Source organism: Pantherophis guttatus, chromosome 4, assembly GCF_059756535.1.
Source record: "Pantherophis guttatus breed Tessera chromosome 4, ASM5975653v1, whole genome shotgun sequence".
Taxonomy (NCBI): Eukaryota; Metazoa; Chordata; class Lepidosauria; order Squamata; family Colubridae; genus Pantherophis; species Pantherophis guttatus.
In genome coordinates this window covers 130,571,669-130,584,647 of record NC_142066.1, presented here as the reverse complement: position 1 = coordinate 130,584,647, position 12,979 = coordinate 130,571,669, and the positions used below count along the sequence as shown (strand labels likewise).

At 38.4% G+C, this 12,979-nt stretch overlaps 1 protein-coding gene across 24 annotated transcripts in view; it reads left to right on the top strand.

The window, feature by feature from the left end:
* KIAA1217 (KIAA1217 ortholog) overlaps positions 1-12,979 on the top strand; it is a 450,644-nt gene that overhangs the window by 344,627 nt on the left and 93,038 nt on the right. For all 24 annotated transcript variants that reach the window (XM_087892786.1, XM_087892787.1, XM_034402539.3 and 21 more), the window contains one exon: positions 2,858-3,053. In XM_087892786.1, the coding sequence (XP_087748912.1) occupies positions 2,858-3,053 (196 nt within the window). The remainder of the gene's footprint in view (positions 1-2,857; positions 3,054-12,979) is intronic.

Below are 12,979 nucleotides of genomic sequence, written 5' to 3'. Positions count from 1 at the left end.
TCACTTCTCATCCAAGAAGCTTCTTCAGATCTGACCAGATGGTGGGGAGTGGAAGAATTTATATTCCTGGGACACACTCATTTGTACCACTTAGGTAACTGATGACACAGATAAACCTCCAGGTAGTCTTAACAACTTGCTAAAAGAATGCAAATGACCATCTGTCTGTAGCGTGTATAAATAGCAATAGTATTTAGACTTATATACTGCTTCACAATGCTTTACAGCCCTCTCTAAGCGGTTTACAGAGTCAGCATATTGCCCTCAGCAATCTGGGTCCTCATTTTACCCGACCTCAGAAGGATGGAAGGCTGAGTCAACCTTGAGCCTGATGAGATTCAAACTGCCAAATTGCAGTCAGCAGAAGTCTAACCACTGCGCCATTGCCTAAATCCTTCCATTCCCCACCATCCAGTCAGAGCTGAAGAAGCTTTTTGGATGAGAAGCAAAATGTCTTCAGAGAAAAACCAGAAAGTCCAGTTGCCTCTGGGAAAATCACCTTTGGGACAAAATAATGGAGGCTTTTATAGATGTGGTCTTCTCAATTACAAAGATGAAAGAAATTAAATTCATGCTGAATCATTTGGGCCTGAGACTGGGGAGGTTAGATTTTGAAATCTGCTAGTTTTTTTTTTTTTTTTAAATATCCAGATCTCTTAAGAGGCAAATCTGTAGTGATCAAAAATTGGCCATGTTTAACTGAACTTTTTTGGGGGGTGAGGATGACGTTTGGTTTCTTATGAAACTACATAAAATTTTCATAGAAACCTAGTTTTAAACAGAACACCGTTTTAAAAAAAATCACAATATTCTGCTAATATTGCCATTATAGGCCCTTGGTAATACTTAACGTAATGATGCAAATTTTGAAAGTCTCTAGCGATTTGGAGTCTTTCTTCAATATTTCAAAGGCACTGAATGTTATGATGACTCAAGTTGGCAACAGATAGCGGGAAGACGGTTGAAGCACTTTGGCAACCTAATGAAAATCTAATAAAATGCAAAAGTTGCTAATTCAGGCAAGGTCACTGAAGGAGTATAATTTGATCTGTGCTATTTGTGCAGCAAGCTAACCTCTTTCCATTAAAGCAAAATGTTAGGGGAAGGGGCAGATGTCAGCAGTATGGTTCTCTTTCTTTTTTAAAATCCAAACTTGATCTAAACAGTGTTTTATAATCTTTTAAATATAGACATTAATCAAAAAAGAAAAGAAAACCTAGAATGGGAATGAATTCAAAGTCTTGGATAATGCACAAGAGAGGCTGCAAATCAAAAGGGAAGCCTTGTTAGGGTATCTTGTGTCCTGTACGACTGTTTAATGAACAAGCTGGAAAAAATAAGGAATCATGAAATGGTGAAATGGTTTGATCACATTGTTTACTATAGGTTGTTAATAATTATCTCCAATGTTATATGCTCCAGGAGTAAAACTGTAACACTTGGAATTTACAGATAGTATGTTTTGTAATGTGAAATTGTATGCGTAAAAGTAAGGTGGCAAAAACATTGGGTCTATTGATTAAAATTTAATTTAATTTATTCTCTGGTTATATTGCTTATAAATGATGCTCCACTATTAGTTATTTCTTAAGCTTAGTAGTCATTATCCCACTTTGTATAATGATTAAAGTGTGGGAAGATACAGCCTCTAGTCCTTAACCAAGGAGCATACCTTAAGTGAATCTGAATAGTCCTCCTCTCTTGACCTGATTTAATGTCTCAGGATTATTGTGGAGGAAATAGGAGAAGAGATACATATATGGCTTTGAGATTCTGAATAAAGATAGTATATAAATCTAATAAATAAAAACATGAACACACACACACACACACACATACATATACATACATACAGATACAGATATATATATAGATATAGATATTCAAATTCAGAGCATTGTTTCAAATAATAACTTATTTGGGATATGGCTGTCCAAAGTTAAATATCAACAGTAAATTAAAAAAACCAACTTCTTGAAGCCATTTGATCCACACATGAATAATCCTTATGATTGCAAAGTTGCATCTGAAATTCAACCAAAACGTTCTTCCTTTTCATCACTTTTCCATTCATCAGTTTTGGTTCTACCCTCTTTTTGGCCATTCTTACAATGTGTAAAGACACTGTCTGTTTCTTGTATCTCCATTTAATCTTTTCTATAGTAGGCTAAATAAACTCAGCAGCTGCAAGCCTTTTTCTCATAGGACATAGTTGTCCTTTCTGGATTGATATCCTCAAGTCCTTTCAGAGTCCATGTTAGATCTGAAATTCATTATTTTAATAAATTTATAACTCTGGGTGGGAGGAGGTAGAATGGAGCCCAGTGGTGTAATCAGCTACATTTATGGTTGGAAATAAACCTGGTTCTTATTTGTCCTTTTACTGAACTGTTAAGAGCTAGTAGTGGAGCTACTAAATAATCTTCACATATCAATTACTGAAAGCAGGTTTAAAAGCACTTAGAATGGCAACTCTTTAAATCATGGCATGTCGGTTTTATCTTGTAGATATTTACCGGTATATAGTTCTGTTCCATTGTTATTACAATACTAACAATTGTTGAAGCATCATGAAATGGAATTGCTATCCATTTGACTTGTAAAACTTTAGCCTTAGGTGCTTTTTAAATATTAATTTTGTACATTTGTGTGTACAGTAGTAAAAAAATCTTAATGGAATACTCAGGGACAATCTCTATAAATAGCACACACCTTGAGGGAGGGAGTCACCTTGAGCATTTACCAACTTGACCAGTATTTTATCTTTCAAGAGAGAAGGGGAGAAATCATCTTCCCTCAGGCAAGGGTTTTAACATTACTAAAAAGAGTTTGTTCTCTGTTTTTATTTGTTTTACAGACAAGGAGCCCAAAGCTTTCTCAAAGTCCACAGCCCAGCTTGGGGGATCAAGCTGAATATTTGTCAGAGGTATCTGTTGACTCCTTGGAAGTCATGTCAGAAGCAGAGGCCCTGTCTCCTTTTGCAAGGGGAAGCCGTACTCGAGCAAGTCTTCCGGTTGTGAGGACAACAAATCAAACAAAAGAAAGATCTCTAGGTAAGACATCACCCACAGGAATCTGTTTAAGGTTGTGCTTTACAATTTCCTCAGTAGCTTTGAGTGCACAGCTGTATTGAACAAGTTTGTATATATGATATATAATGAACAAGAGACAGATACAAATAGACCTAAGGGGAGTTTTAATCTTTGAGCCATCACTTTGATGAACATTGTCCCACTCAAAGAGGGAAAGTTCTTCTGAGACCAGAGGCAACATTCTTTTGAGATCAACTGAGCATCTTCTGCATGTACAAAATTAGGTAACGGTAAAGGTTCCCCTTGCACATATGAGACAGTCATTCCCGACTCTAGGAGGCGGTGCTCAACTCCGTTTCCAAGCCAAAGAGCCAGTGCTGTCCAAAGACATCTCTGTGGTCATATGGCCGACATGAATAAATGCCAAAGGCGCACAGAACGCTGTTACCTTCCCATCAAAGGTGGTCCCTATTTTTCTACTTGCACTTTTATGTGCTTTTGAACTGCTAGGTTGGCAGAAGCTGGGACAAGTAATGGGAGCTCACCCCATTACGCATTACTAGGGATTCGAACTGCTGACTGTTGGATCGACAAGCTCAGTGTCTTGGCTACCAAGCCACCGCATCCCAATATATACAAAATTATGTACAAAATTAGTTGTGTGGAAAATCTAATATTGTTATAAAATGTTTCAGGAAACATGCCAATTTGGTCATTATGAAAGTGATGCTACTTTGCTGGAAGTAAATCATCCAGAACAGGAAGTAGTTTGTATGTGCTAGATACAGTTTGGCTCCATTAAAATCCTTGAATTTAATCAAGTTATATGAACTCAGCTTTCCAATTATCTCTCCCCATAAAAAGTAAATTCTTCTTTAAATTATTTTTTATTTTGTATGCAAATATAAAAACAGGAGAGTCCAAATCAGAAACTTAAAGCTGTTGTATAATAAAATGAATCTTACATATATATCCATGACAAGTTTTGCAGTTACGTTATTACCTTTTAACTCAATGTACATAATAAAAAAGCAATGGAAAATTAAAGATAAAATTGCATGTGCAATGCAAATGTTTAGGGCTCCCAAAGGTGAAAGTTTACAATATATAAATATAGAAAGAGAGAGAGATGTCCTTCAAATATTGGCTATCCTTCCAATAATGTCTTTTTATTTACTCATCAAACTGCGCAATATCCACTTTTTTCCTTCCTGTTAATTTTCCAAACTATTGATAACATTGAGTATCTACAAATAAATGTTCCAGAATAGAATTACTATGTGAAATAACTTCTCTCCAGAAGGGAAACAGTCTAACACCAAGCCACTTATTATGAACCAATATTGCATTTTGAATACCACATCTCCAAATAAACCTTTCAGCTTCTGTTGGGAAAGAATTATAGGTGCCCAATAGGCCTGAAATTAAGAGAGATTTTTTTGTCAAAATTAACTTAATGTTAAATTTATACCCAAGTGATACATAGATTCTGAAATGATATTTCATTGACATTTGTCTTGCACTTTGCTATATTCCATGTCTCTGTGTTGTCTTGAACATTCGTTGTTGCATATTCTAACAATTCCAGAAACTTAAACAACTGCAATGATTTGCTTAACAACCATGGCAAAAAAAGGTCATAAAAATGGGCGTGACTCTCTTAATAACCATCAAATGAAATTTTGATTGTAATTGTGCTCGTAAGTAAGGAACTTCCTACAAACACAAAAAAGTATTGTGGATGGATTGCAGTGAGAGGGTCTCTGTGCTGTTTAGATATGGGCTAAATCTGCTTCAAGCTGCAGGATAGAGAGTAAACTTGTAATTTATTTTGAACAGGCGTTTATTTCCAGAGAAGGGAGGGACATTTGTCAGATGTTCTGATGCAGGTCACTGAGCTCCATGCCCTATGAGTTACAGAAGTATCCTTTCTTCTTTTAGACAAGACTTGTTGAGCCAGGAACTTCATCAGTCCCCAGCTCAGGACATCCCTTTTGTCTTTGAACCCACAGCATCTTGTAATTTAATTGGTTTGGAATCAATCCTTACAATTAGCTACTCAAGGAGGAGGCAAAATACTATCATAATATACAATCAGGGTGTTTTCTATATAAGGCAGTGAATTGCTGAGGCAGGCAAAAGGTTATTATTATAATGATGTTCCTGTCCAGCAGGATCCCAGCTCCCAATGTGCAGAGTAGGATAAAATTAGATGTGTGAGTCATTAATCACAGAGTTGCTCATAAACTCTGTATGTAGTGGTTTATTTATTATGCTAACAATCCTGGGCCATTTTTTTTCCAAGGCCACTTTGATATCTGATATATAACAGACTTTCTTAAACAGTCCAGAAAAATTGTAATTCAAACACTTAACTGATTTTTCCAAAGCCAAGGCAGTCTGTAAAAGGCTGTTCTTCCATATATTTTGGAGTAATTAATGCACTTTACTAACTTTAGTTATTACATTAGCCTTTTCATGCCTGGGGCATTTCTGATGTATTGGACTAGCTGGAAATTATGATTGCTGAAGTCTAATATATCTGAAGATTTCAAACTGAAGGATACACTACTGAAAGCACAGTTTGCAAGTTTGGAATATCTGACATGGCCTCATGCCTTCTTATATAGAATAGTTCTGTGGTAGTTGTTCTTCTGACATTAGGACTGCATATTACAGAAAGAGATGTGCCACCATTTAGGAACCCGATAATTAAATAACCTGATGGATCTATGATCAGATATAAAATTAAGGTAATTAGTCCTGGTTTGGATTTGTTTTGATCTATGAACAATATAACACTTGGAATACAGGTCTCAATTTATGACCATTTTTCTACTGACTGTATGAAGCTATAAGGGTGCTAAATCAGTGGTGGGTTACCCCTGGTTTCTACCGGTTCTATAGAACCAGTAGTAAAACCGGTGGGAGGCTCCGCCCACCGACCCTGATGTCATCAAAACGCTTCTGCGCATGTGCAGAAGAGTGCACATGGCCCTGCTGCGAACCGGTAGTAAAGGTAAGTAGAACCCACCTCTGTGCTAAATGAATGATGATTATGACTGATGCTTGGAATTACAGCTATCTCAGTGTCCTGTGGTCATGTGATCACGATCTCGATGTTTGGCAATCTATTCCCACTTATGTCTAGTTGAGACGCACTCCATGATCATGTGATTACCATTTATTACCTTTCTTGCCAGATTCCCCAAAAAATCAATGCTCTCCCACCTTTGTACCTTCCCCAGCCTCTGAACTTGTATCATGTTAGCCACTCAAGCATCGTCACCCCCTGACCTTTGTGGCATCTCTCACACACCCTTCACATCACTCACACATCCCTGTGCAACCTCCTTGACTCACATGGCACTTCTCACACATTTTCATACATTCTTCTTGATCTTCCCCTGAACCCCTTACCTGCCTGAGACTTTCACCTTCCTGCTGGCTTACCCACTGTCTTTAATCCACCAACTGTGGGGGTCAGTTAATGTCAGCAACTGGGATTGCAGAGATTGCTGTTGCTTAGTGAGACAGACATGTGATACAATCACATTGCTTAGACAATAGAAATTCTTATGAAGTTCCAATTGTAGTCGTATGTTGATGACGACTTGTAAAAAAAAATGGATAAATATGTATGTATCATATACATTACCCTAAGGGTTTTGTTCTAATTGCAAAATTTAGTTAATTGTGCATTCTAAGTTTATTTGGTAAGTTTATTTAATTACAGTACCTGTAATTAAATTCAAGTAGAATACCAATTCTTTGATTCAGTGTGTTATAAATAATGCCTATGTCATATTCAGAAGCTAGTAGAACTTTGAAGATGTTGATTTCATCACTGGCTGAATTATGGACTGTAGTTTTATAAACTCTGTATATTATCTTCATATTTCAAAGATTATGTTTATTATTAAACTTACATTATAGTATGCTAATTTAACTCTGTGTTTTGGGCTTTCTTGCCAATTCTACTCAATGGCTCTTTTGATAATTGCTCTAAAACTACCTTGACAATATTGTTGCTTCATGATATACAGAAGGTTATTGAAAAAAAATAAGTTACAGCTTCAGAGCATCCTGAATTTGTAGAAAATAAATTAATTGGATCCTTTGTTTCACAATTGGCTGTAATAATGATAGTACTGACTGCACTTATTGATGATCTCTGGAGAGATCAGTATATTGATGGTTTGTCCAGCTCAGCCCCCATTAATCTCACAGTGGCTTTGATGCCATTAATCATAAAAAATATTTGCTGGACTATCCATCTCTGATTATTTTTGTCTGTTTGACAGACCTCCAAGAGGATAGAGATGCTCTGGGCCCTTTCTACTAAACAATGTCATCGGGTGGGACCCAGAGGATGTTCCTTTTTTATTGTGGTGCTTGTCCTATCCTATTGAGGCCTATTGGGGCCATAAGGATAGCCCAAACCCAGTTTGCCTTTTACAATACATTGACAACATCGACTTTTCCTTGGGTTTTGGAGCAGGATGATGGGTGAGCCTGCCTTTAGAGGTATTGGTTTGAGTGAAAGATTGTTGGTGTTGTTATTTTGGGTATTTTTAATTTTAATTTTTTTAATCTGATATTAGCTACCCAAAGTGTTATGTGAGAGGGGTGGGCATACAAAATGAATTCATTAATCTCTCTCTTCTATCCAGTTATAAAAAGTAGTATGGTAAAACGAGAACAATATTGTTCCTTCATCTCTTATGCCGCTATTCAACTCCATTTACATATATGACAAATTTTTACATATACAGTATTTGTCACTACTTACTTTTTACTAGTCTTTTTTATTTTTTTTTCTCTAGGTATCTTTGATTAAAAGTTTAAAAAAATCTCAGTAATGCAACATTTAAAACTGAATATTTATACTTGTGCTGTTATATGCCTATATTGAGATTGCACAGAAACACCTGAAATGGCAGTTCATGAGTTTGGGTTATAAACCAATGTCATTCCAAGAACTCTGGCTTTGTAACCAGAGTTGATAATGCTGATTTCAGCCCACATGACAGGCATCTCTTCTGTCTCTCATCAATATTTTTGCTTATCACGCGAAGTCTTGAATGTATTTTGAATGGTGTTCCTTTTCACTTTGAAGAGCAACTCAAATGAGGAGTCAAATTCTTCCGAGATGGGAAAAAGTTTACTGTTAACACACCTGGTTACCAGTTAGAGATATACATCTGGATAAAATTGACACAACCCTTAATCTTTTAGGTCTGAGTAGACTTGAGGGCAGACTTTTAATCTAAATTTTGTCTGCTTTGCTCATCTTTTCTTTTCTATAAAGATCTTTTCTTTTCTATAAAACTTTAAAAAGTTTTTTTCTGCTTAGAATTGCTGATTTTATTATTTCTGTATGGAAAATGTCAACATTATGGTATATTCCCAAAAGCAATTTGAACAAGTCAGTAAATTGAACAAAATATTTCCAAAGTGACTCTCAGATGTGTGGAACATATAAATGGGATTTTAAAAGGGGGTATAATTAATATTAAATACCAGAAATGAGGAACAGAGCCAAGAGCATGACTATTGGGGGCGGGGGAGTCAGGAAGGTCTGTCCATTTAAACTTTGAATCTAGGTTGTGAATTGAGAATTGCCAGTATGTTGAAGTCATGATTTCTGGCACGGGGAAAACACTCAAAAAGTCTAGCACAGGGATGTGAAACTGGCGGCAGCTCCGCAAAAGCAAAAACTTTCACGATACATCACGTGACATGATCAAGTTTGACACCCATTGTCTAGCACAGGAATATAAAAGTGGTAGCTGTAGAACCCCACCAACAAACTCAAATCTGAGGGAGAGCATCATTCCTATTTTTTGTGTAAGATTATAACAATCTCTTAATGTTTCAAGTAGTACAACATCCAGAATTCTCAGCAACATCCATGCTAAGCTAGGTGGGAAATTGAAGTTATGCATTTAGCTTCTGCTATGTCACATCTGCCTTTTTTGTTGACTTCTTGATGCATGAAAGTCCTAGTTAATTATATTTAAAGCCAATATTGGCAGGCCTTCAAGAAAACAGGCCCAAACAATGAGCTTTAATTACTGATTTGAAACAAAAGACTCCCAGGAAATTACCTAGCACAAATGTGACCACATTTTTCTTCTTTAGTTTTTACATAAACCTCCTGTGCCTTCTTCTGTACATGAATGGGATTTAAAATGAAATATACCTTATCTTCGAGTAAATGTTTTGCAGGACAGAAATACTTCTTCCGACTCAATCAGTATTTAGACTGGTGCTACTGATTTTTAAAAATGGTTTATGCACCACTGATTATGTTTATGTGTTTATTTTGGGGAATGTGTCCTCAGGGAAAGAATGAAATGTACACAGTCTCAAATAAACCTGTGTAATCACATTTGTCTGTTGCTTTAATCTGCTCTTCCATTGTGTATAAGCAGATATCTTGAAAATGCACCTGAAAAAAAGGCAACAGATGAAGCTAAAATATAGTTTGGCACTACTTCCTCTGTAAACATACATCATTCAAGCAATGTTAATGAACATTGTTCAGCAATGTACCCAGAAGCTCCTATATAAAAAGGCAGTTGTAATGCCCTGACTGAATTAAAGTGATTGCTACATCTGGTATGTCTTATGAGTACCGCATAACTTTTGGCAGGAGCAATAGGATCCCATCATTAAAAAAATCTCTTACAGGCTAGTAAGTCTGAACCTGGCACATTTTGGAGTATTATCTGGTTTCTAAATTCATGTGGCTATACCTTAGCTTTTACAAATGTCTCCTTACAAGATGCTTTTAGAAATGTCTCCTGCTCTCCTTTGTGGCATATGTCAAGGTATATAAACAATGTATTCCTCCAGAACATCAGAATCTGTATTCCCAACCTGGTGTCCTTTGGATGTTCTAGGACACCAATTTCCCATCTTGTATAATTTATTGGCTGAAAAGTTTGACATCCTGGCATAGTACTTCCCAAACCTGAGTAAATTGCCCCAATTTGGATAAAAATGGTTTTTCTCCGGGTAAGGACATAAGAACCCATTACCCATTATAACAGGGAAATCTAAACTGACTTAAAAATTGCCATGTGAACTAAAATATATACACCCAAAGTATTCCTACTACCATGAAAATCAGTGAAATATCAATGGTAATTTGTTGAAATGACATAAAAACCATTCAGTTATATTCTTTTTATAAATACAGGTAGTCCTCAAGTTGTGACTTTTTATTCAGTGACCATTCAAAGTTTTGATGGTGCTGAAGAAAGGGACTTACAACCATCCTCTTAAGTTCGATAAGACTCTCTGAAGTCTAGGAAAGTAGCATAGTAGGAATTTACCACATATTGTGCACCTAGAATACTGTGTGCCACAATATTGTTGGGTTCAGTATGCAATGCAGAGATCTAAAAGCCATGTCAATCACTTAGAACTGTAATTCTATGATCATAAATTTAGAGATAAGATTGACTTAGTGTAGTAGGGTTTATATAGGTAAGATACAATTGTTACCTTTTTTTACCCCCAACCCCACTCATTTTTATAGGATGATTACTTCAGTTTAAATATTTATTCCAGATAAAAACATGTTGCCATAATAATTTTGAATTGACTTGTAGGAATTTTTGAAAAACCATAAATACAGAGGATAGTGCTAGTGAAGACAAAAATATTACAGATTTCTGTTTCTTGTCTTGCCTTAGACCGTATGGACTACCTATAATTAGGTGAGAACAACTAATAGAAAATAATGCTTAAAGTTTAGATTAGAACTACCACAAAGATCATGAAGGTGACCTCAAGAACAATTCTGAAATTGTCCCTGGAAAAGTTAATGCTGAGGATGGCAAGAATAATTGCTGCCTGTGAAGGAATTCATCTAACTTTACAGGAAGTGTTAATCATTATATTCTGCTTTTCTCCAAAGATCTGTGTCCTGAGTAAAGGATGCTGTATTATCTTTGGATATGCAGCTATTTGTCTGTAGACAGTATCTCAGTTTGCCTTTCAGCAAATTATGGTATGTCATGATGCTATATTTTCCTCACTTTCATACTGCTCTCTGCTTCATTACTTGCGCAGGTAAGAGATTATATATTGGACTTGGGGAAATCCTTACTGTTGCATTAAAGCATTAAATCAGAGAACTCAGACTAAAATGATCTAAACTGTAAAATCAACAAGACAAAATGGGGACCTTAATCATAAACATTAACCCCAGGTCTGGGATCGAAGCTAGATTTTCAGCATTTTCTAGAACCCAAAAAGAGATGGCATCATCCTTACCACTGGGTGATGCTGTTCTGTGTGTGCGCGTGTGCATGTGTGCAACAACAGAGGAGCTTCATTAGTCTTATAAGATGACTGTTTAATGAAGGGGACCTGGGGCACAACCACTCTGCTGGTATGCATTGAGCAGGTAGAAATGATTGGAAATACAGCTAAGCACCCGTTTGAAGTTACGAGATAAGTGCCCCCTAGTGTTTAAGAGCAAGTCCCAAAATTATGAATGTTGCAGCATCACAGCAGTTATTTGCCCTTACGAACAACTGCAGAGGTCTGCAACATTCACCCCATTCATCCCACCCTCCATAACTGCTTCCCCCTCCTATCCTGCCATGCTGGACTCACTTACCTTGCAAGCTTTCCTGTTGCCTTGAAGGAGGCGGTGGTTAGGTCCCTCCTCAAGAAACCTGCCTTGGATCCGACCATTTTAGGCAACTTTCGTCCGGTTTCCAACCTCAGCTTTGTGGCGAAGGTTGTTGATAGCGTGGTGGCACGTTAGTTCACAGTGGTCCTGGATGAAGCGGATTATCTAGATCCATACCGATCGGGTTTCAGGCCCGGATACAGCATGGAGACGGCATTGGTCGCGCTGGTGGATGATCTCTGGAGGGCTCGGGACAGATGTTATTCCTCTGTTCTGGTCCTATTAGATCTTTCGGCAGCCTTCGATACCATCAACCATGGTATCCTGCTGCAACGCCTCGAGGGGTTGGGAGTGGGAGGTACTGTTTTACGGTGGTTCACCTCCTACCTCTCGGGTTGTACGCAAGCGGTGTTGGCGGGGGGGCAGAGGTCAGCCATGAGGCCTCTCACTTGTGGGGAGCTTCAGGGGTCGGTCCTCTCGCCTCTTCTGTTCAACATTTACATGAAGCCGCTGGGAGAGATCATCCGTGGTTTTGGGGTGAGGTATCATCAGTACGCTGATGATACCCAGCTTTTTGTATCCACTCCACACCAGCCCAACAATGCCCTCGACGTGATGTCCTGGTGCCTGGAAGCGGTACAGGTCTGGATGGGGAGGAATAGGCTTCGGCTCAATCCGGCCAAAACCGAGTGGCTGTGGATACCGGCATCACGGACCGAACGAGAGGTTCCATCTCTGACTATAGGGGGTGAGGTGTTGCCCCCTGTAGACAGGGCGCGCAACTTGGGTGTCCTCCTGAATTCACGGCTGGGCTTGGAGGAGCATATAACAGCCGTGACCAGGGGAGCGTTTGCCCAGGTTCGCTTGGTGCGCCAGTTGCCCCCATACTTGGACCGCAATGCCCTATGCACAGTCACTCATGCGCTAGTCACCTCCCGGATTGATTACTGCAATGCTTTCTACCTGGGGCTGCCCGTGAAGACCACTCGGAGGCTTCAGCTGGTGCAGAATGCGGCCACGTGGGTTGTGATGGGAGGATCCCGATACTCCCATGTTACACCTCTCCTGCGCGACTTGCATTGGTTGCTGGTTGCCCTCCGGGTGAGATTCAAGGTGCTGGTGTTGACCTATAAAGCCCTTCATGACTTAGGCCCAGGATATCTCAGACCACCTGCAACCAACATTGACCTCCCATCGCCTGGTGTGTTCTCACAGAGAGGGCCTACTCAGGGTGCCATCAGCTAGACAATGTTGGCTGGCAATCCCCAGGGGTAGAGCCTTCTCTGTGGGCGCG